General features: G+C 49.5%; 1 protein-coding gene and 1 long non-coding RNA gene across 8 annotated transcripts in view; both read left to right on the top strand.

Annotated features, from left to right (window-relative positions):
• The first annotated feature begins 2,039 nt into the window (after nucleotides 1–2,039).
• Nucleotides 2,040–2,787, top strand: LOC143268022 (uncharacterized). The gene is made up of 2 exons (XR_013043611.1): nucleotides 2,040–2,241; nucleotides 2,428–2,787. It is a non-coding gene; the product is annotated as an uncharacterized LOC143268022 (long non-coding RNA).
• Nucleotides 2,788–7,205: 4,418 nt separating this feature from the next.
• Eva1c (eva-1 homolog C) overlaps nucleotides 7,206–24,034 on the top strand; it is a 72,619-nt gene continuing 55,790 nt past the window's right edge. For 6 of the 7 annotated variants that reach the window (XM_006983540.3, XM_076549173.1, XM_042259524.2 and 3 more), the window contains exon 1: nucleotides 7,206–7,715. In XM_006983540.3, the coding sequence (XP_006983602.1) occupies nucleotides 7,556–7,715 (160 nt within the window). In that variant the 5' untranslated portion in view covers nucleotides 7,206–7,555. Of the gene's footprint in view, nucleotides 7,716–7,746; nucleotides 7,766–24,034 lie in introns of those variants that run through there. The other variant, XM_042259526.2, reaches the window with a different exon arrangement.

Here is a 24,034-nt window from a genome sequence, read left to right on the forward strand (position 1 = left end):
TTTAAAAAATGGGTCTGTTGTAGTCCAGGCTGGCCTCAGACACTTTGCAGCTGAGGATGACTTTGAACTTCTGCAGTTCCTATGTTCATTCACCTCTCAGCAGCTGGGATTAGAGATACACACAACCACTCCCGATTTTTTATACAGTGCTGGCTATTGAATCCACACATGGGTAGGCATGAACTATACCAGCTGAACTACAACCTCAGCCTCAAACAGACTTGTCATGTTGTGAATTTAAAAATATGAGGTGCAGTGGGATCGGACAACCATCACTGGGGTTGTCTCTCAGCAGAGCTGGAATTACACTGAAGGTCTCCAGAATGGCTTCCTGAGTATCAGTGGATGCTGTACTTCTGGACCCCGCGCATTTGGCTCTCGACAGACCGTAGGTACAGGTATCAGTCAGGCACTGCATGCTTGCTCTTCCTTCCTTTTTCTCCATTTTACATGTATGTGGGGTTTTCTGCATGTATGTCCATGCACTGGGTGCACTCTGGTGCCTGGGGAGGTCAGAAGATCGGATCCCTTGGGAGTGGGATTAGAGACATTTGTGAGTTGTTGTGGGAACGCTGGGAATTGAACCCAGGTCCTCTGGAAAAACCAGCCAAGGTGCTCTTAACTGCTGATCTATCTCTCTAGCCCTAAACACATGTTCTTTAAGACCTCCTTCAGTAGACTTTCGGGTTAAATGTTGCCTACACACATTTTCTAGTACATTCTAGCTTCTGTCGCCCCCCACTAGTCAGGCTCTCTGCTATTGATGTGGCTCTGTGGTACAGCTCTAAAACAAACCACTATTTGCTGCTTTCTAAAAATAAGTCCTTTTAGGCCTGGAGGGTATGGCCTCCTTCTCCTGAGCTGAAAGGTTGGTTTCTTTGAGGCTGAGAAATGGCTCCTTATGTCTTCTCAGAACAGCCACAGTCCATCTTTATTGGAAACCTGAAGTCTTACCTTGACAGCCCAGGTGAAAAGACCTGATTAGACCTGGAATTTAAGTTCAAAGCCCTCAAACATCTTCTGAAACACACTTAGATATGTGTGGAGGTGGGCAGCCAAGATCTTCTCTAGGGAGAAGAGAAACAGGGCTGCAACTTGGAGCTAGCAGAATGCACAGAGGTTGTTTTAAAAGGAAAAAGAAAAGGAAGAGAGACAGCCAATTTATAATGTCCCCTGGGGTACCTCTCCCCCAAAAGATGAATGTCCTGGATATAAGGAGCATCACAAACTCATTCAGGGTGAGGTGAGCTTGTCCAATAGCACATGGCATACAGAGGGGTGCTGTTTGTTATGTTGGCATCTATTTCTAATGACTGTGCCTCTCAGTACAGTGGCTTCCGTCAGCTCCTCGCTCTGGGCGAGCTTGTAGCCTCAATGTCTCTATCATTTTATAATGGATAGATAATTGATATCTTTTATTAGTTACCATGATTCTCAAAGGGTTGGGAACAATTTATCATTTGGCTCACTTTTACCAGACTGAACTCACTCTGTTTTCTTCTCTCCAACCCTAGGATTGAACGTAGGTCCGTGTGCATGCTAGGCGGTGCCATACCATTGAGATACATCTCCTGCTTTTCAGACTGAATTGATATGAATTCCAGTGTCTATAATTTGGCTGGATAATCAAATGGTTGTAGCCACTTCTTAGCTTTCAAATTCTATTATAGAAGAAAGAGTGAAGGGCACGTGTGTGTGCCTTAACTATTTCCTTCCTTCCTTCCTTCCTTCCTCCCTCCCTCCCTCCTCTTCCTTTTTTTTTTTTTTTTTTTTTTTTTTTTGGTAACCAAGTGACTTACCGAGGAGTTTATTCGGTTTATACCTCCAGACGGAGAGTCCAAAACAGTGGCGGAGCCATGACAGCAGGCAGCCAGAGCAGGAAGCTGAGGAGTCACATCTTCAACCACATGGGCAGAGCAGAGAGAGAAATCCAGAAGCGGGACAGGACCATACGCTCTCCAAGCCCGCACCCCATGAGGTGACGCACTTCCTCCAGCAAGGCCGCACTTCCTGTATAACCCCCTCAAACAGCGCCACCTATTGGGGACCACGTTCAAAGTGAGTCAATGGGAGACTTTCCATATTCAAACCCACCGACTTTGTTGGTGGGAAACGATCTTCCCTGTGGCTGAGATTGACTTTAGATCTACAAGGTGCCCCCGTGTTTGAACCACGCAGCCCTCTCTGCAGGCCTTTGATGGAGTGCCACATTTGAGATGTTTGATTCCCTCATGTTCGGCGGTAAGGAAATGGGACGAGGTAGAATTTCCTTTTGGTTAGAGGTACAAACGTACTGGGTGGAGGTGGGGGAGGTATGGAGGAAGATGGATGAGCTTAATTTTCTTGCAAGGGCTAGCCTGGGTGTCCAAGGAGCCTGAGAGAAGGGAGAGTCCTGTGCTGGCTCAGACTGTGGTCCCTTCTTCCAAGGCGGTCACTCACGGGCCACTCTCGGGGAACGGGGAACGGAGCAGAGAGCAGAGCCGCAGACAGACAATCGGGACTGACCTCACGGGTGCCTTTTGGCTCATTTGGGAACCACACATGTGAAGATAGAAGACTGGCCCCCTATCCAATGAAGAGCCGCTGAATGCTGGTGCCTTTGGGGCCTGCCGGGGCTACCCTTTGACAGAGGTCCACCACTCTCAAGCCCGTAGGCCAGAGAGATGGCTTAGAGGCTAAAAGCTCAGTTGTCAGGACTCACATGGCACTCAGGTTGTTCTCTGACTTCCATACGGAAGCATGACACATGTGCACACATACAAACAAATAAAAAAAAATTTAACTTTTCTGCAAGTCAAAAACCTTTTCTCTAAAGATATGTTTTATTTTTAAAACAAATTCTGTGTATGTGTTTGTTCCTGGGGGGGTGGTGGTGCAGGTGCTCACAGAGCCCAGAAGAGGATGTCAGACGCCTTGGAGTTGGAGGGATTGGTGGTTGTAAGCTACCGGACATGGGTGCTGTGAACCAGACTCTGGCCCTCTGCAAGAGCGGTACATGCTGTTAGCTGCTGAGCCATGTCTCCAGCCTCCTGAACAATTCTTAAAGGAAGCAAGTTAGGGATGAAACCCTCCATTTTGACAGAGAAGGCTAAGGGCTAATGCAAAGGAAGGCAGGAGTCACCTTCAGTCACCTCTTTCCTACGCCTCAACCGCCCGTTCCCGCCACATATTATCCGTCCGTGTGAAAATCTCTCCAGGGCTGGGGAGACAGTTCAGTTGATAAAGTGTTTGCCGTGGAGGTGTGAAGACCCGGGTTCCACCCCAGCAGTGGAGGATGAAGACAGGAGGGTCCCGTCCCTGGGGCTCATGTGGCTCACTGGCAGCCAGGCGAGCTGAATCATGAGCTCCAGGCTAATGTGAGACCTCGTCTCAAAAACATAAAAATGTGGATGGTACCTGAGGGACAGTATTCAAGGTTGACCTCTGGCCTCCACATGAATGCACACACACACACACACACACACACACACACACACACACACACCTATGTGAGCACACCTCTCCAAACACACACAATCTTCCCCGTTCTTCCGCTGCTCTCCTCCCTCTGGGCTCTCTGGGATGTCCTCGTGACTCTCTAGAACCACTGCTACTGTGAGATCTTAAAAACAGCTCCATTGAGAGATATTTCACATACTATGAACTCACTTGTTCAAAATGTGTAACCCAATGGCTTAAGGCATATTACATTATTAAGTTTTTAAAGCTATGATGCATTTATATAATAATTTTTTTCCGTTTTAACTGTTTTCAATTGTACAACTCGGTGCCTGTAATTATGTTGTTACCACAAATTCCAGAACTTTAAAAAAAAAAATCATCCCCAACAGAAGCTCATTAAGCAATAACTCCTGACCCGCCTCCCTCAGCTTCCCCTCCAGTCCGCATTCTGCCCTGTGACCCTGTTGACTAAACACCTCCTGTAACTCATATTCTATTTGTCTGGTTAACTTCTCTTAGCACAATGTCTTCAGGGTTCATCCATGTTGCGGCACGTGCCAGAACATCTCTCCTTTTTATTGCCAAATAATACTCTGCATTTTGTTTATCCCTTCATCCACTGATGGGCGCATGGATCGCTTCCATCTTCTGGCGACTTCACGTAATGAATACTGGTGTGCAAGGATCTATTTCAGTCACTGATTTTGATTCTCTGGGGTGCATACTCTCCAGCCCCCTCCCCCTTTTATCCGAGACATGATATCGCTGTGTACTTAAGTTGACTCAAACATGCAATCCTCCTGCCTCAGCCTCCTAAGTGCTGGGATTGCAGGTGTCCCCGACCACATCCAGCTGGACCAGCTGTGGACGCTTCCAGTTTATTTGTGCCCAGTTGCCTCAGGAATCTTTTTGACCCCCGCAGTGTTGGGGATCAAACCCAGGGACTTGAACAGTCTAAGCAAATGCCACTGAGCTAACCTCCCAGCCTTATCCTTATGTTGGTAGAACATTTCTACCAACATATACCAGCTCACATCACCTCTTCATTCATAACCCTTTGCCAGTTTGACATAAAGATGCCCCTTGAGGTCTGAGAAAATGATTCTGTCCATAAAGCATCTGAGTTGACCCCCAGAACCCACGTGATAAAAAAACACAGCAAGGTAGATAGCTTGCAGTCTTAGAAGGGAGATAAAGACAAGTAGATCCAGGCACTTACTGACCAGCCAGCTTAGCCTTCTTGGGGACTTCTAGGCCGGTGAGAGGCCCTGTCCCAAAAAGAAAAACAAGTAGATGGTACCTGAGGAGTGACCTTCAAAACTGTCCTCTGGCCTCCTCATGTGTGTACACATGTGTGCCCCACATACATACCCATTAAGCAAGGGGTTCAGACAGACACTCTAATGCTGAGCCAGGCCTTTAGAACCTGGGCTGGGGCCAGCCAGAGTCTCCAAGGTTTCATACCCCCTTCCTCTGCTCTAGAGATGCCCTAGACTTCCCATCCTGCTCCGGAGCCATGCTCCTTTCAGATTTTAACCTTCAGGTCCCTCTTTCTCCCTTTAATATTTTATTATTATTTATTTATGTGTACATGTGTATGAGTGAGACAGACAGAGGGATGTTGGATTCTCTGGAGTTATAGGCGGTTATGAACTGCCAGATGTAGGTGCTGGGAATCGAACTAGGGTCCCCTGCAAAAATAATAATAGTCTGTGCTCTTAACCACTGAGCCATCCCTTCGGCACAGGTTCCTCTTTCTAAAATGTTCACACACCTCCAAATCCCCAGGTCTTGCTAGCTTTGTTAATAGTCAACCCTTCCTATCTTTTCCTTCTATCTTATCATAGAAAATCTCCCTGATGTCCACAAACCACGTTCCCTGTCACTCTTTTGTCCTCTTTCAGCCCCTTGTCGTTTACGACTTGGCGTGGATGGTCCATGTCTTGTCGTCCCTGCTACAGTGGTGACTCCTACGGACTGAGCACCTCCTGTGTGTCTCAGGCTGTTTCACGCCCGTCTCCTCTATGACCTTATCACAAGCTGACAATATGGAAGCATGGGGACCCAGTCACGGTGTCGGTGACGTCTGGAAACCACTACAGCCCCCAGCGTCATCCCTCAGGGAGCGTGGTGCTCCTTCCTGTGCCAGCATCTTCATGCCCTGCCAAAGAACCTGGCTCCCGCCGGTAGCCAATCCATACCTAGATGAAGGGATAAGACGGAAGTACAGGAGGGATTCGAAGTTTGAGCACTCTTTTTTCCCCCAGTGGTCTCTATGAGTTGAGCAACCTTACCTACTCTCCCAGCCTCAGTTTCCCCAATGTAAGATGTTCATGTTGAACTTAACGTTCCACGATGATTGAGGCTTTTACAAAAAGATTTATGTGTGTGTGTGTGTGTGTGTGTGTGTGTGTGTGTGTGTGTGTGTGTGTGCCCCATGTGTGAGGGTGCCTGTGGAGGCCAGACTAGGGCTTGGTGTCCCCTGGAGCAGAGGGATTCCGGGGTGGTTGCGAGCTCCCAGCACAGGCTGCTGAGATCCGAACTTCGGTCTTCTGTAAGAGCAGCATGCGCTCTTAACTGCTCAGCCGTCTCTCCAGCTCAAGGCTGTGCTTTTGTTTTAACATAATAATGTTTTGTTTTGTTTTGTTTTGTTTTGAAGTTCAGCCTTGCACACCGGCTCCCTCTATACAAACACTGACAGTTAGCACTTTCTTTCCATCCTCGGGATCCCAATTTGGCCGACCTAGCCCCGGCAGGATGTGTGGCTGTCCTCTTCCTTGGATTTTAGTGGTCCACCTCTGAGACAGTGCCACAGGGAGGCAGAGCGTCCGCGTGCTCTGCTGGCCCGGCCTCACATTCGTTGCTTTGCTCCGGGAGTCGGGCGGAGCTGGAAGCCTGGCCCCGCCCTTGGGGCTCGTTATCTACGTTTCCGCGTCAGGCGCTGGGTGAACTTGGCAAGCCCTGCCGGCTGTGGATGGGGAACACTTTGTGCCCAGCGCCGGCCCGCTGGGCCCTCCTCCTTCCCGCCGGCGCCGCAGGGCCTGGACGCCTGCGCTGTCCCTAGGTCTGGGGTCTTTGGAACCCGAGTACCTTGCACCTGGGCCGCAGCTCTGAACTCCCACGCTTCGTCCCCAGTGTGGTCACCGATCTCTTGGTCCACGGGAGTCCAAATGTGTGGACACCACGCTTAGTCAAGGGGGTCATATAGATGCCGTGGCCCATTTTAAAACAAAGCTCAATTATAAGCGCGCAGCGGCTGTTTATTCCAGCCCAGCCTCTGATCCCCGAGGGCTGCTGTCAACTAGTACCCACAGGAAGCTCCACCCGGACAAAAAGAACCGGGCCGGGAGCCTAGAGACCTGTTTGAGACCCTCAGCTCGCTCAGGTCCAGACTTACAAGAACCTAGCAGACCGCGGGATGGTGGGTTGGGGGTGGAGGACCCAGTCTCCCATTCTGTGTAATGGGACGCACTGCGTGCTCGGTGGCTGTACTTCAAGGGCTAAAGGTGGCAGGGATAGCAATGCCTCTATTTCCGGGACCCCCATCTTCCCACGGTCCCCGCTCCCCGCTGGCCAGGGCTGCACGCGCGGCGCTGGCTCTAAAGTGCGTCACGGACGGCACCGGCCGCGCTGCTCCACCGGCCTGGGTGAGGTTGGCTGGCGCCCGGCCAGTGCAGGCTGGGCCAGCAGCGCCTGGGCCATCACCCCGCCTAGAGACCCGGGCGTGGAAAGCGCTCAAGTTGCGCAGCACCGGGATCGCAGCCGGGACACTCTCCGCTAGGGGCTCCGCGCCCCCGATCCGCCTCCGCAACCCTCCCGGGCACGAGGTGACACCCCCTCGGTTCCCTAGGCGCGCGGAGCCCGGGCGATTTCTTCAGGATCAACTGCGCGGCGGCCTCCCCGGGCTCCTTGCCCCGCCCCGGGTCTCCGCCCCCTCCCCTTTGGCTAGGGATCTTGGACCCGGAGGCGACCGCCTAAGAAGCTCCAGCAGCCTGGACCCGGAGGCGGGCTGGGGGCCGCGGAGCCGCTGGCCACCTACTCTCCCCGCCATGTGACTCGGTCCTCCTGCCTGCGATCCCAGTGCCAGCGCCCGCGCCCTGCCGCGCTGCGCATCATGCTCCTGCCGGGACACCCGCGCCCGCTGTCCGCGCCCCAACCCGCGCAGAATCCCGGCCTCCGCAGGCAGGTAGAGCCTCCCGGGCAGCTCCTGAGCCTCTTCTACTGCACGGTCCTGGTGTGCTCCAAAGAGACCTCCGCGCTCACCGATTTCTCCGGTAAGAGCTCTCTTGCTTGCCATGAGCCCGCGTTCCCGTCGGTTACCCAGGTGAGAAGCAGGCAGGGGCCGCCTCTGTAGGGGGCACGACCTGGATGGATTAAAGTCCAGTGGACCCGTAAAGCAGTTTTCTTGCCTGGTGGGAGTTTAGGTGATGGTATCAGGGGAGTCGTCCCTTCCTAACGATGGACCTGTAAGATATTTCGGGTTTTTCGCGGTGCTCTTGACCTTTGTTAGTTTCCTGGACGTTAGCCGCACAGCCCTGACCTTCATGTGTTCACTAGAGGATCCCTAAACTGAGCCCCGGTACCACGCCCAGCTCTGGGAGATAACCGTGTTCTGGACCAACAGTTGCGCTTGGCTGGCCACCCACACGATAAGGGTGCGTCTAGCCAGACTCCAGGGTACCCATGTAAGGAGACTAGCCCAGGGCACACTGGACCTAAAGTCCAAGCCAGTCCCTAGGGAGGGAGCCTAGGAAGACTGGAGGTCTGGTGGAGATGCCTTGAGAGACTCATAGGAGCTGACACCAGAGAATATGCAGAGGCATGACTTTATAGCAAAAGGTGCCAGCACCCACCACACACACACACACACACACACACACACACACACACACACACACACACACACACACTGACCTCCTCCTGCCAAATCAAAGATCTTCGGGGAACTCCTACCCCAACCTCTGGCAAAAGATCTTAGCAAGGTGTGAGGTTTTTAGAAGGTAACAAATGTCCACAGCTGTTAATAGCCCTGAGTCTCCACAGGCTCAGCAGCTTTCTCCATCACTCCCAGGACGCATCACCTCTGTGCCTCTCACTCCCCTTTATCGGGACCTTCAGCCCAGCTTAGGCTCGGCACAGACAGGAATAAGCCCCTTGCTATGGGTTTTTTTCCCTTTGTTTTTCAGTGTGATTGTGGTAAACAGAGTCACCCTTCTGTTCTGCGTGCACGACAGACTACCAGGCAAAGAAACAGGGAGACCAGACTTGAGTTGGGTTTCTGGTTTGCTTACAGAGAATGTCATTCATTGTTAGCTGAGAGCCCTTAGCTCAGAGGTTCTTTGCCTAGAATATTTAATATCAAGGCAGTGTTCCTGCCTGGCCAAGGAAGCCAAGATATGCCTGTTTGGCAAGCACACCAGGGCCCTTAAAAACAAGCCGCAGAGAATCAAAACTCTGGTCAATGTGCTGGGGAAATGCAATCGTTTTTTTTTTTTTTTTTTTTTTTCAAGCACTATTGACTTTTTTCTTTTTCTGTAACAGAACTTTCTTGGCTTCCAGAAACATTCTGCATTTGCTGATTTAAGCTAGAGTGAGCAGCTCTGAGTTTGTTTTTTTAGCCACCGTCTTGCCCTGATTATTGTAGGGAAAGAATTAAAAGCTGAAACCCCCACCCCCACTTTAGTGACATCATTTGCAACTGAACAAATAATGCTTTAGGCAAATTGCAATGGAACTCTCCTCCATCCCCCCAGATGACAGACTTTCTGAGTTTGTTTCTGGAGGGAAGCAGTTGCAGTCCTGACAGCGTGCAGGTTGTCACACAAGTCTGGAGATGAACTGTGCATAGTAAGGCATACAGTAGATCTAAGCTGTAAACGGGGAGGCGCCATCCTGTGAGAAGCAGGTGCTTGTCCGGAGGTCCCTAAGTCCTGAGATGGATGAACGGCTCCCCCCCCCCCTTCCCGCCAGGCCCCCCCCCCCCCCCCCCCCCCGCTGTTTCCCAGGAGATGCGGGAGTCTCTAACTCAGAGTCAGCGGCAGGTGGTGGCATTGTCTGGTCACCTCACCTTCCCTCTTTGCTGTCTACGGACTGTAAGGAAACACATGGAACTCTCTTCCCAAGTCATAGGCACTCTCAGGTTTAAACCCGAGTTCTGTATAATGTGGGATGGGGAAACCTCCAAAAGGTCTCAGAGGGAAAGAGAGGTGAAGTCTTCCGACGATGGCCCGTTCAGCTTTAAACTGAAGCCAACCCTCCAGCCGTAACAGAGGGAAAACCCTAAGCTCCCAAATGGACAGTTTGAGTGTCCAGTTGAGTATGTTGGCCTCACTGATTGATTTCCTGTGGCCTCAAAGGGTACTGCCTGCTTTCCTGGGGATAGGCAGGCCTGTTCCCTTTTATGAGTTTGGCAAGTGTGTAGGAGGGGAACAGAAATAGTGGGCTCTCCCCTGCGGAGCCATACCACAATAGCCCCGAGCTAGGGAGCGTGTTTGACAATACAGACACTTGTTTTCTAAATCAGAGAAACATCAAAAAGGTGTGGAGGAGAGAGGGAGTTCGGCCCCCCCCAAATTCCTCCCCTGTGAAGAAGAACAGAGAATGTGTCCATGTGAAAGAAAGCCTCAGAATGCTGTGGGCCCCCATCGGAGGGCCCCCGTCAGAGTCATACAGTGCAGAACTTTCCTGCAGTTTCAGAACATTACTTAATGTCTCCCCCTTTGCAGCTCTTTCCCAGGCTACTGCCTGAGGCCGTCAGCTGGTGTCATTTTTCCTGGGTCATTGATTTTTTTTTTTTCCTTGCCCTGGAGATTCTAGCATCAGATCTCTTAATAATCCAAAGGCTGCATGGCGGCCCTTTCTCCCACTCTGTGCTTGTGACTTGGGCTAATCATCCCCAAGCCTGCTGAGGCCCAGGCTCCCTGGTACCCTCTTCTCTCTGAAGATTGTGGGCTTCCAGGAAGGCTAACTTCACTGCATTAAGAATGTATCCCAGGAAAGACAGGATGGCTCAGTGGGTAGAGGCACTTGCCACCAAGCCTGATAACCTGAGTCTGATATCTGGATCCACACGCTTGAAGGAGTCTTTAGTCCCAGCACTCGGGAGGCAGAGGCAGGAGGATCTCTGAGTTTCAGGCCAGCCTGGTCTACAGAGTGAGTTCCAGGACAGCCAGGGCTATGTAGAGAAACCCTGTCTTGAAAAAACAAACAACAAACAATAACAACAACAACAAAACAAGAAACAACAACAAACAAGAACACTGGCTGCTCTTCCACAGGACTCGGGCTTGGTTTCCAGCACCTACATGTTATAACTCCAGTTCAGAGTATCCAATGCACTCTTCTAGTCTCCTCAAGAGTGAGACATGCATGTGGTGCATGTACATATAAGTAGGCAAACACACACACACACACACACACACACACACACACACACACACACGTAATGTTTTTAAAAAGTCTTTTTCAAAGCTCTCAAATAAAAAAATCTAAAATGAATACCTATTTAAAGAAACAGTCTGAGAGGCTGGGCCTCTAAGATCAACTTTGGGCTTCTGTGCTTGGCTTATAGGCCAGTGACTTCTCACCTATGGGTCCATCCCTCTGTGTCTCTTGGTGTCTTCATGGCCTCTTCTAAGGCCAACAAGCAGATTGGGTCAGGGCCCACATGAATGCCTTTATCTTAACTTAACCTCCCATTTAAAGACTGCGCCTCCAAGTACACTCCCAGTCTAACGTGAATCTAGGTGACACACAAATCCATCTGTAACATAGGTCATCTGCAACCCAACATACGGGCCTGACTGGAAGCTCCATCGTAGCCGGAAGTTTCTCCGGTCCTGCCCGGCCCCACAGTCTGGGAGAATCTCTCCCACTCAAGGTCCTACAGCCGCTTATAAAATGATCACTCTGAGGCTTAATATTAATTATTAATTGTTTGGCCTATGGCTCAGGCTTCTTGCTAGCTAGCTCTTATAACTCAACCCATTCCTATTAATGTACGTTTTGCCATGTGGCCCGTGCTGTGCCCTTACTGATCTGGTGACATGTTGCTCCTTGGGTGGGCTTGAGTCTCCCCGACTCCGCCCTTCTCCTCTCTGTATCTCCATTTGAATTTCCTGCCTGGCTCTTGTCCTGCCTTACCATAGGCCAAAGCAGCTTAATTTATTAACCAATGGGAACAACACATATTCACAGCGCACAGAAAGACATCCCACAGCACTCCATGTTCCCCTGGCCAGAATCTCAGGATGTGATACAGTGGATATTAGGAGCCAAGTCCTGAAAAGGGGACAGGGCACACATAGTTGTCCATTTTCAGGAAGCTAAATTTTCCTATTTTGCACCCAAGGTGTAACAAGCAAGGTGTAACCCTAGAAGTGTATAGAATGACCTGGGGAACTAAATGTATGGTGTTCAGCTGTATTCCAGGGTTTCTGATTGAAATGACCTGCAGACATGCAGGCACTGGGTTCTTCTATGGTTTCCTAGGCAATCCCAAGGTGCAATCAGTTCCGAGGCACTGTGCCAGCGGTCACAGGACAGAGCTACCTCCTGTTCATGTATCAGCCCACCCAGAGGATGACTGACTGGGGTCCCCTTCCTCATTAGTCCAAGGTGCACCACCAGGGAGCCCAAGCCTGCGATTCTCCAGCCACCTCCCAACACCTACGTGCACACACACACACACACACACACACATACATATACACACACACACACGTACACACACGTACACACATACATATATACACACACACACGTACACACACACACACATACATATACACACACATACACACACACACACACACACACACACACACACACGTACACACGCCCCGTCTGCATTTTATTATGCCTCGGTTATATTGTCCTTTTACCTAGGAGTTATTGTCACTTAAAAAAAAAATGTTATGGCGTGAAAAGCCAGCTCATGCCAGAAAAAAAAAAAAAACAAGCTGAATGTCTGGAGTTGTCTGGCTGTTGTGGAGAAAGAGAGGAAGAACAAGGGTCTCACATTGCCTGCCTGTTTCCGTGGAAAGCAGCCGCATCTGAAAAATGCCCCTCCGGCCCCTTCTGCGGCAAAGAGATGTCTCAGCTCACAAGTGGGCCGTTATTGATGGCCGTGGTCTCCCAGGTGCTGTGTTGGAAGGGCAGCCTAGCAGCAGTCCTAGGGAAGAGGCAGCAAGAAGGAATGGAATTAATTGAGCTCAGTGTCATTTGATTTCAGCCCTGTAGCAGCCCCTGGTGAGTAGTAGTCTCATTTACAGACAAGAACTAGGCCTTGGATAGGGCAACTAACCTGCCCAAAATGCCCCAGTTAGCAGAACAAGAACTATCTCCAGCATTGAACTGGGGCTAGCCTAGGGGACTTGGCCTTTGATGATGTCAAGGAACAGGACAACAGGAATACATCTACAATTTGCCCGGCCTTTCTAGATAGTTCCCGGAGTGACCACTGCTGTCTCAGGTGTCTGCTGGGGAGACTCAGCTTCTCACCACAGTGGTCACAAAGAGGCTGCGGTTATGGGAGATACACACCATTGTTCGGTCATCTCTCAGTGTCTCCTGAGGAGTGATTCAAGGACCCCTGTGGACATCAAACGCTCCTTTCTATATGAATTTCTATATAAATTGAGTATAAACTCCCATTGTGGGCGTTCAGCCACCACTTACCATACCCCAAACAGCTTGAGGTCTAGGCAGACAGTTGTTTATATTGTTTAGGGGACGGTCACAAGACAAAGGAACCTGTACCCATTCAGAATAGGCACACTGTGTGTGTGTGTGTGTGTGTGTGTGTGTGTGTGTGTGTGTGTGTGTAGTTTTAAGAAAGAGTCTTACATAGCCCAACTTGCCTCAAACTCACTATGTAGCTAGCTGAGGATGTCATTGAACCCCTTATGGTTTTCGCCTCCTGAGTGCCGCGATTACGAGCATGCACCACCAGAATTAATTAGCTTCAGGTGTGCACACGTGTAACTGAAGGCCAGGCGTTGTGGTGCACACCTTTAGTCCTAGCACTCAGGAGCAGCAGCAGGCAGACTTCTTTGAGTTTGAGGTCAGCCTGGTCTACACAGTGAGTTCTTGGCCAGCCAGAGCTCGATTACAAGCAAACAAACAAACAAATATTTTATCTGCAGTATGTTGAATCCTTCAATATTTCTCATGCTTATGGAGGGCAGGTGATATTTGCTGTTCCATCCTGAAAAAAGAGACATTTTTGTTTATAATTGGCATTCACATTGACAGTTGAACAGTGTATAATTTATAGATAAACACACACATATTAGAGGTATGTTCTCACAATGTTTTGATTGGTGGGTCATGATTATAAAATGTGGAGGTCACTGATCTTCCCTCCTTTAGCATCCTTGAAAAGGGACCCGTTGAAGGATAACAACACATCTGCCCCTCCCCCCACTGACCCATCACCCATCTTCCTGCTTGCTTTGCCGGATTCTTCCCAGCTGTCAGGATTTGAGCCCAGTACTCATCTGGTTTCAGGAGTCCACACACTTATCATTTGAGCGAAGGAATGGCCCAAGAAAGTAGGACAAAGGTTCTTTGACCTTTTATGAGTGGCTGTTACTGGTTCAATGAGGCTGGTGTGTTTGTGTCATTTGGTAAGGAAGTATGGCTTGGGGGCATAGATCACAGAGTGGCTGAGATTGTTAAGACTGTAGCACTACAAGGAGATGCCCACATGGAAGAGACTGGCCCAGCTATCCTCCCCTCAGAAGGGGAGCTAGTTGATGGTCCCTAGGTGTGGCCATCTCCAGTTAAAACTCTGGCCTAGCCCAGGCAGTGGCCTCCTCCCTTGGCCTCCCTCAGCACAGGTGAGTGACACTGATGGGTTAAGAGCACTTTTGTATCCGATGAGAAGCAAATCAGAAACCTCTACTTTGGATGCTATTCCAAGAGTTTCAGGTTCACCGCTCACTTACTCTTCATGACTTTCATGTCAATGTGATGCTATATAATGCTTAGGGGTTTTAGTCTAGGCAGTGTTCTAATATCAAGGGAAGAAAATAATATAAATAAATCCCAGTGGTTTAAAGTAACTCCACCTTGGTAATGTCCATTGCTGATTTTACCAGCGCCTAATCTTTCCCAGGACTTACACGTATTTCTTATAACATGTCCTTCCTGGAAAAAATGAGTACACAGATGCTCCCTATGTGGAGACATCAGCAACACAGGTCACTCGAGCGTCATAGGAACACACACACACATACACACACACACACACACACACACACACACACACACTTTAATTAAAAAGACTCACATAGGTGAATTCTGCTGATTATGAACACACAATTGAAAACAACATTACACAAGCATTACTCAGCAGTAGCAACAGCGCTCGCTCTCAAGAAGCGAAGGAGGGAACCCCCCCAAATGAGAAAAGAACGAAGTCCACCATGAAAAAGAGTGTCCAACTGAAGGAAAGCCAGGTGCAGCTACTGACATGAAAAAAACATTGTCTGAGATGAACATCTTTGTAGACAGGTCAGAGAGTGGATTGGACTCAGCCAAAGACAGACACAGTGACATGGAAATACCGGAGAAATTATTCAGGGTGAAGCAGATAGGCTAAAGGCTTAGGAAAATTTACAGAAAATGGTAAGATAATCGGTCCACATACGGGATGGAAGGGAAAGTTAACACACACACACACACACACACACACACACACACACACACACACGCACGCACGCACGCACACACACACACACACACACACGCACACACACGCACACGCACGCATGCACGCACACACAGAATTGGTTTTCTGGAACTGCTGAAAGATTGTTTTTAAGCATCTTAAGTGAAGCAATTCACAGATATATCAAACCTGTAAAATACTAAAAACAAGCAATCCGAGGGGAACATAGTATCTATAAAGTGTCCCCATCAACAGCACTGGGAGACAGAGACAGAGAGATAAATCGCTGTGCTTCAGAGGAAATGAAAATCTAAACAGCCTTCAGCCTAGAGCTATAGCTACGTCCAACTATTTACAAAGATGAGTATGGAAAGAAGACCCTTCGACCAGTGGTAAATCTTCCCTGAAAGAACTACCACAGGACGTTCTTGGTGGAGGACATTAAGTCTAGAATGCCGAAGAAAGGAACACTGATGATCTCGGGATCTGTACAACGTCCAGTTCACTTTTCTCACATTGCCCGCTCTGTCTTCACACGTAAGAGTGGTGTCTTAGTCACTGTCCTGGGGCTGAGAGGAGACGCCGTAGCCAAGGCAACTTATGGAAGGAGGCGGTTCACGGGAGGTTCGATTACAGTGTCAGAGGCTCGGTTAGTCCGTTACCGTCGTGGCAGTGGGGAGCACAGTGGCAGGCAGGCATGGCATGGTGCTGGAGAAGCAGCCGAGAGCTTTACATCCACAGGCAGCAGGCAGGGGTGGGGGAAGACTGGCGTGGACTTTTGAAACCTCAAAGCCCACCCCCACAGTGACACGCCTCCTCCAACGAGGCCATACTTCCTAATCCTTCTCAAATAGTTTATCAACTGGGGCCTAAACATGCAAATAGCTGAGCCTATGGGGGCCATTTTCATTCAAACCACAAGTGGCATCCCTCCTCCTGATCCTTCTTTTTCTTCTTCTTTGACAAAGTCTCATGAAATAGACCTATTGGCCTGGAACTCAATGTGCAGACTAGCCTGGCCTCACAGAAATCTGCCTGCCTCTGTCTCCCAAGTACTGAACTGTGTGCTACCATGCTGACTTGCATGTCTTTATCTTAAGAGTGATGTTCTTTTTGGTATCTTTTTTTTTTTTTTTCTCCAAGTGCTGGGTATTAAACCCAGGACTTCATACATACCAGGCAGGTACCTCGCCACTGAACTACATCCCTAGTCAAGATATCTTGTGCTTTTGTCTGGGTTCACGCCGTCCTTTCTTGGCCAGCTTGAGCTCCTCCACTCACTGGAAGCCTGAGACACTCACATACCCTCCCCAGACCAGCCTCAGTCCCAAGGCATCCCGTGGGAGAGGAAAAGGAACATTCTAAAGTCTCTCGGGCACCAGATTCCAGGTCTGATCCGTGGCCACTATGATGAGCTGATCTTGTCCTGTCTTGTTTTAACTGGACCCGTGGACATACAGGACATAAGCGAGGAGTTTGAGGATAGATAATAGAATCACCAGGCCATACACTCTAAAATAATAACCAATGCACAGAGCTAGAACCGCGTGTTTAATATGATGCCCGCAGACCTGGCAGACGGCTATGCACAGATTTTACATTTTCATACGTGTCTGACTCACACTTTCTCCAACACCTGCACCGGGAGAGGACTCAGGCCCCAACCCTGAACTTTCTCTGCGTTAACAAATTCATTAACCAATGAAGCGGTGCTTGGGGCTGGTAGTTTCCAAACACAGAGAGCCACGTAAGTCCAGGCAACCAGGCAGCATTGAAATTCACAGCTTGGGCTGCTGAATCCGAAGCATGTTTGCGAATGGTCTGATTTCATGCGTGCCTCGGATGTCCCATGAATACAAATGGCCTCATTTGGGGTCAGGGGAACAGGGAGGAAGAAATCGAAGAAAGATCTCGGAAAAAAATCTTGAATTCGGATGAGTATAATGGAGCGTGAGCCCATTTCGAGTCTATCAGCATTCCTTTGATGATGACAAACGAGTCCCCTTTCCCCAGGCAATGCGGGGAGTAATCTGGGTAAAATAACCCTTTCTGTCTGCCAAGGCCTGTGACAGCTGTCAGAGCAGGGTTTCAGAGGCTAAGGGGCGCTCACCAGGCCACCGAGCCATCCCTTTACTTAGAAAACTTTTCATGTTTGGCCACTTCTAAACTTCTCAGGCTGGAAACCATAAATCATTACACTGTCCCAAGGAACAAGAGACCTGTCACTGAGTCCCCCACCCCCTCCTCTCCCTCGCCTGTTGGACGGAAGACAGGTGGAAATGAGAATGAATGATCTTATCTAGAAAGCCAATTTGTACAACCACGAGGGGATCTACTTTAAGAAATGCAGGCGATGTGGCGGCCCCTTCCCATTAGGGAAAAAAAAAAGGAAAAAAAAAGCCCTGCAAGTTCAGGCTTCTTGTGGTCTCTTCGGTCGTGACACACCAGGGCTGGTCAGCGGCAACCCTGCTTTCTGTGTTTTTGAGGCTCAGATAACTGAACACTCTTCCCAAGCATATGATCAAAATGACCCATGGGTGGGTCAGACTGGAGGCGGAAGCCCCCTCCCCAGCCTGGGAAGGAGGAGCCATGCTGCCGCTCTGGTGGAACTTGAAGAAATGAAAACACTTCATTCTTTCACATTATTATTTTTTTTTCTGTGTGTGAACCCGCGTGTGTGCTATGCATGGGAAGGTCAGAGACAGTGGTCAGAGGACAGTCTGGGGGACCGGGATCTTTCTGCCGTGTAGGTCCTGGGAATTGAACTCAAGTTGTCAGACTTGGCTGCAGGTGCCTTGGTCTTCTAAGCTATTTTGCCAGCCCTTAAAACACCAAGAGTTTCAAGATGCTGAAGCTCATGCCCTGAAGCCCAGGTTGCCTTCTCAGACAGGGGACTCGCCAGTTCCTCCAAACTGGGGTGATGGCAATCCCTCTGTTAAGGTGCTTCTCCACTCCGCCCAGGCAGGTTTTACTCGGTCCTCCCCACCCACTTCCTTTCCTCTAAGGGACTAGCTTGTGTCTTTGGGCCCTTTTCCCGCCTTATTTCAAGCTCTGCCATTCCCCGCCAGCAGGAGCCAGCTACAATGTTGCGCTGGAGAGACTCCCTGGCTTGAAGTCTCTGCTTGCTCGAAGCATGAGCAAGGATGAGTTTGCAACATACACACCTCAGTTATCTTGGGATCTCAGGCACACAGGGTTCAATTTGATCGGAATCTTAAAAGGGAAGAGGGAGAGGAAGTCATACAGACCGTGTGGAGATCTGCGCTGCCCTGGCATCTCCTTGTGGGCTTCCTTCCCTTTCCCTGTGGTCATTCCTCCTGTCCCTCTGCCCACAGCCACACCCACCTCCGCACACCCACGTGCAGACAGCCCCTGGCACTCACACACAAACACGTTGCTTTTAAGACAGCCTTGTCTTCCCTGTGCTGCGTGTCACACACTTACTAGAACGCACGTGGAGCTCATGTGGCTGGAGCTAAGTGACACTGTGGGCCCACCCTGAGGAGAGGTGAGCCCACCGCCACCTCCCACCCAGAGGCTGCAAGACCTCAGGGTGGTTCCCACTTTCCGGCCAGGCTCACTCCTCTCACCTCATTTACAGACAAGTCACAACGCTCCTCAGAATATTTCCTTCTCTCTGACACAGAAAATCGACTATTGTTTCCAAGAGAGCAAGCAGGGGCACTGGCAGGAACGGGTGTGCAGTATTTGGACAGTGTCGTGACTCAGTCCATCTGAATTTCCAAGCATTTTAAGAGCTTTGTCCAAAAAGGAAAGAAAAAAAAAAAAGGTCTATTGTATGGTTCTTGGCACTGAAGAAAATAGCGAGCCTGTTAGAACTCTGTTTCAGATGTGATTTTCAAGTGGGTGATGTAGGAATGCTGTCCCCACAGCGAGGGCTTTGCTCTTTTTCTCATTCCTGTTCATTCAGGGGCCCTGGAACTCAAGTTTTCAGAAGCAACTCTTGTTGACATTGAAACATCTTTTCCTGTGATTCCCTCTTAATAAAAAAGGCATCCTGTCCTCAGGCAAAGATCAGGATGTCTTTTAGATGAGTGTGGCTCACTGAATAGAAAGAAAAACACCCTTGAGTATGTATCCAATATCTATTTTATATATCATATAAAGTGTAGTCCCTTCTTAGCAACCTTCCTCAGACCCCAAACTCTGAGGGCACTCACGTTCCTTCTGTAACGTGCCACGGGCTTTGCGTGTTACCTGCACACCCCTCCATGTGTGTGCACACCCTCCCACTTATTTCTAGACAACTTAACATCGTACAGTACAGCGGAATGCTGTGCACAAAGCTGATACACTGTATTATTTGGGAGCTAAAGACAAGAAGATGAGTCTGTAATATTCAGTACAGACAATGTTTTCCCCCAAGTGTTCCGATGCATGGTTGGATGAGCTCATGGGTGTGGGATCCATGGTTACAGAGGCCGGCTGCATACATTTTCAGAGCTGGGTCTTGTACAACTTTACTTCTTTTTCTTGAACCTCAATGCTGTTCGAGAAGGTAGAAAGCTTACCGAGCTTCCCCGACACCTCATATATTCATTGCTCACTTCCGCGTATAGATGTCATAAAAATGAGCAAGGAAAATTGAGTGTTAAACCTACTCTTCCTTTCTCGGCTTCCCTGGATTTGAATAGTGAATGGTGATTTTTTTTTTTTAACATACACACATTTTATGAGTACATATGTGGCCTCCCCCTGTTCTGTCTTTTCCTGTTATTAACTGTTATGTACAAAGAATGGAACATCACACTCAACCTCTGGGTCCCTCTGAACCATGATGAACTGGTGCCGCTCTGGCTGGGGAATCTTGTCGGAGTGTGACCAACAATTTATCCTCCTGACAGGAGTGACTGTCTGTCTACTCATTTGAGTTCTCTGTCTAGTGCCACACATCCCTAGCAAAACAACTTGGATGTCCTTCTTTCTGGCTTCCAGAAAGTTCCTTATAGCTCTGAAGAAGGTTTTTGTTTTGTTTCTACAATAAGAATTATAACATGGTGTCATATGGAGAACCATGCTACAACAGGGATTGCTCTGGACTGATTCTCATATAAAATAAGGCCCTGGACAAGATGAGTTTCTGGAAACAGACACATACAACCCTCCTAGCCCAGGTCATTTGCTGTGAGACAGGCTTGACCAAAAGAAACATCTCAGATCATTACTCCCATGTGAGCTGAGAAAATGAGTGAGAAACTTGTATCTGTATGAGATGTTCAGGAGTGCTCTACACACCAGCCCAACAGCCTTCCCTGGAACCTTGTGGAACGTTCTGGAATGTGACTTGTTACTGATAAAAGCCTACTCTGTGCCATTTACCGTCACTGCCCACGTATTTTCTCTCTGTGAGAAGGTAAATTATTAGGTAGGGCTCAGCCAGACTGATGTACTAATTGAGAGCTTTACTTTAAAGAATGTTAAGTGTTTGCGACTCGGTCTCACAGACTGGGATAAAATTGCAGTGCTTGGAGGTAGGTTACACATTAGTATAATTATCATTATTCTTCTCCTTCAGGCAAGTGGTGAGAAATGAGTACGGCCTGACACTCTCTGCACTTGGGTGGACTGAGAGCAAGAGTGACTTTGCTACAATTAGGGAGGGCTGAGAACCACAGGGGAATTCCACAGAACAGTCCAAGCCCGGGCTTATTTCACCACCCACTCAATCCTTTACTAAACCTGGACCTTGATAAAACCATCACCAAGGAAATCACACGTTAGAATGGAGCTGGCCAACAGAGATACAATACAACCTGAATATGGAAAGTTAAATATCGTTAATGGCCACTTTAGGGAAAGCAAGGAAGGGAGGTGAAGTGACCATCCACAGTAAACGTCACTTAACTCGGTGTACATCAGACAGCATCATCTCAGCATGAAACGTGCACCTGTTCATACAGTGTGCCTGTTCGTGGGGCGCATTCGTGGGGGTCGGGGTAACCTCGATGGTGGTCCTTGCCTCCCACAAGGGTCTCTCTAGCTGTTTGTGCCTCTGCACACCAGGCTAGTTGGCCCAGGAGCCTCCAGGAATTCTCCTGTTTCTATACTATAGGACGCCTCACCACAGGACTGCTGGGATTACAGGCGTGCGCTACCACTCTGGCTTTTACAGGCCTCCTGGGGTGCAAACTCTGGTCTTCACACCGCTCCCGAGTGGAGCCCTCTCCCAGGCCCAGTTCACATGTCTCTTTAGTCTCATTTTAAGCAAGAATGGTCTTCGTTTTCCATGGCCCTGGCATTCGCCACTGTCCCCTAGAGCCCCGTGTGCCGACAACTGTTTAATCACCTGTCACCCTGACGGGAACAGTGTTCGATCAGGGTTGGGAACAGATGCCTCGTAGGGCCAAGAAGCATGATCAGCCGTTCTCACTCTGATGAACTGACTCTCACTTGGGCGAGAACAGTCTTGATTTGGAATAATAGGCAAGCATTAAAAAAGACAAGACATGAAGAAAGTTCCAGAACCTGGAACTTTGAGCTAGGGAAGAGGCGGGAGAGGAGTCAGCCTTTGAGTCTCTGTGGCTCCACTGAGCACTGTGCTGTACCCGAAGAATTCACTGCTTAGTTTAATTGATTTATTACTTAGCTTAAGTCATTATGCACGTGTGCCGATGTGGCCGCCAGGGCCAGCGCTGAGCACTGCTCCTCAAGAGATGGTCACCTTGGTTTTTTGAGACAGTTTCTTTCACTGGGACCTGGAGCTTGCCAATTTAGTTTTAGGAGATGCCTGGCCACGGAGCCTCCTGCCTCTGCCTCCCCAATGCTGGGTGGAATTGCGCCACACGCCACCTGCCTGGCTTCTCCCCCAGTATTTGCTGTAGGTTCTGGAAAACAAACTCAGGTCCTCATGCTCGACTGGCAAGTCCTCCATCACCAACCAGCCCCTCGTGGCTCGCTTTGAAGATCTTCAGTCTCCCACCAGAACTCAGCAGCTCCCTCTGTCTAAGCTTTGGCTTACCTTACAGCCCCACCCACCCTCTCCTCTGGGAATGATGGCTTCCAGTTTAGCCCCAGTGAAGATTTCTGCTAAGGTGATGTCCAGCTGGGCACGTCTGGCAAATCAACTTGTTACCACCTAAGGCTCGGCCCCAGGTCAAATGCAAGTTCAGGGTTTCCAAGAGCTCTTGAACTTGCAAAGACGATCACCCCCACAGTTCAAACTGACTGTGATTGGTAACTGATCACACTTGGCTTTCCTGCTCTCTGTGTGGAGCCGTGTGTTGGCACATTCTGCACACCTGGCATCTCAGGCCTCCTGCTGGCCCCTGGGAGGCAGCGGAGGAGGACGGGCCGTGGGCTGTTTCCCTCTCTGCACGCTGCTGTTGACATGTCTGCCTGGGGTTGTCTTTAGCCGCTCACCGGAACGTGTTATTCCTCTTTCCCTGTTCCCTCTTCTTACTTCACCTGTTTACTTTCACCTGGGGCTCAAGTGCTGCCGGGAAAACACTGCTTGTTGTGGAGATTGTGACCACAGCAGATTCAGACTCCTGGCCTCCGGCTGTCCTTTGCCTGGCTCTCCCACATACCTGTGAAGAGAGCAGCTTGAGCAGTGGGGTTAACAGCAACAAAGAAGAACCTCTCCACAGAGCTGAGGCAGGCAGGGCAGCTGTTAGGCATTGAACTGTGTCTCTAGAAAGAGCCGTGGACTCCTAAGCCCCAGGACCGCAGAAGGCGGCCTTATTTGGAGATGGAGCCTTGGCGAAGGTGATCAGGTTAGAATGAGGTCATTGGGTGGGCCTTCCTCCATGACTGATGCCCTCACCCAAGGGAAACTTGGACACAGACGTGCATGCACATGGGGAAGATGCCACGGAAGATTGGAATTATAGTGCCATGAATCAAGAACCTTCCAGAAGGTGGAAGAGTGACCCAGAACTGACCTTCAGCCTTAAAAGAAGTGTGGCCCCAAAAGCACCGTCTTGGACTTCCGGCCTTTAGAAGCGAGAGAGAATTGGTTCCTAACGTTCCAAGTCACCCTGTTTCTGGTTCCCATTTGCAGCAGCTGGGGGGATCTCATACTGCAGAGGTCTGAGCACTTCACATGCAGATCTCCGTGGCCCACTGGGGCACACGCTGTTGTCTTTATTTGAAAACTGACATCCGTGGTGCCAAGCTTGAAAGGCTGATTGATATGAGGTCGCATGCGCTGGTGAAGCCACGTTCTGTCAGATGAGTAATTCCCCCTTACCTGCTCTGCTGCCCCCTTATTCCTTCACATCCCTCCCGTCACCCCGTCCCCTGCGCTTTTCTTCACTGGAGGCTTCTTTATGGTCCTGCCTCTGACACGTTTGGTCCCCACCCAAGTCCTCGTAGAAGCTATTCCCCATGGCTCAACCATCACGAACATACGGGGGAATTGTTAGCCCCCTACCTCATCATCCGTCTCAGAGCTTGTGACCTTGGACCTCATGGAATGTCCCACAGGCTCAGCCAAGGCAGGGAAGAATGGCGACGCTTGGTCCTTGTGTGCAGGCTTTCCCAAGCAAACGCTATCACCAGCTCAAACCGGTAGCCGTCCTGCCGAAAGTCTTCTCTCTCTCTCTCTCTTATGCCCGGCTCCCCACAATCCCCTCCTGGTTCTAGGACTAAATTCTAGAGCTAAATTGACATCTTTACACTCAGGATTAGCTATGTGATTTGTAGGACACAGTGCAAAATTAAAATGTAAACTCTATATTGCTAAACCAAAGAAAAGAGACTATTTTTGTTATATATATGATATATAACATATATATCATATATATATCATATATATATATCATGCACACACACACACACACACACACACACACACACACACACACACACACGGTTTCAGTATGTAGACCAGGCTGGCCCTGAACATACAGAAATTCACCTGCCTCTTCCCGGAGCTGCTCACCAAGTAGGCTAGGCTGG

The sequence above is a fragment of the Peromyscus maniculatus genome, chromosome 12 (genome assembly GCF_049852395.1).
Source record: "Peromyscus maniculatus bairdii isolate BWxNUB_F1_BW_parent chromosome 12, HU_Pman_BW_mat_3.1, whole genome shotgun sequence".
Classification (NCBI taxonomy): Eukaryota; Metazoa; Chordata; class Mammalia; order Rodentia; family Cricetidae; genus Peromyscus; species Peromyscus maniculatus.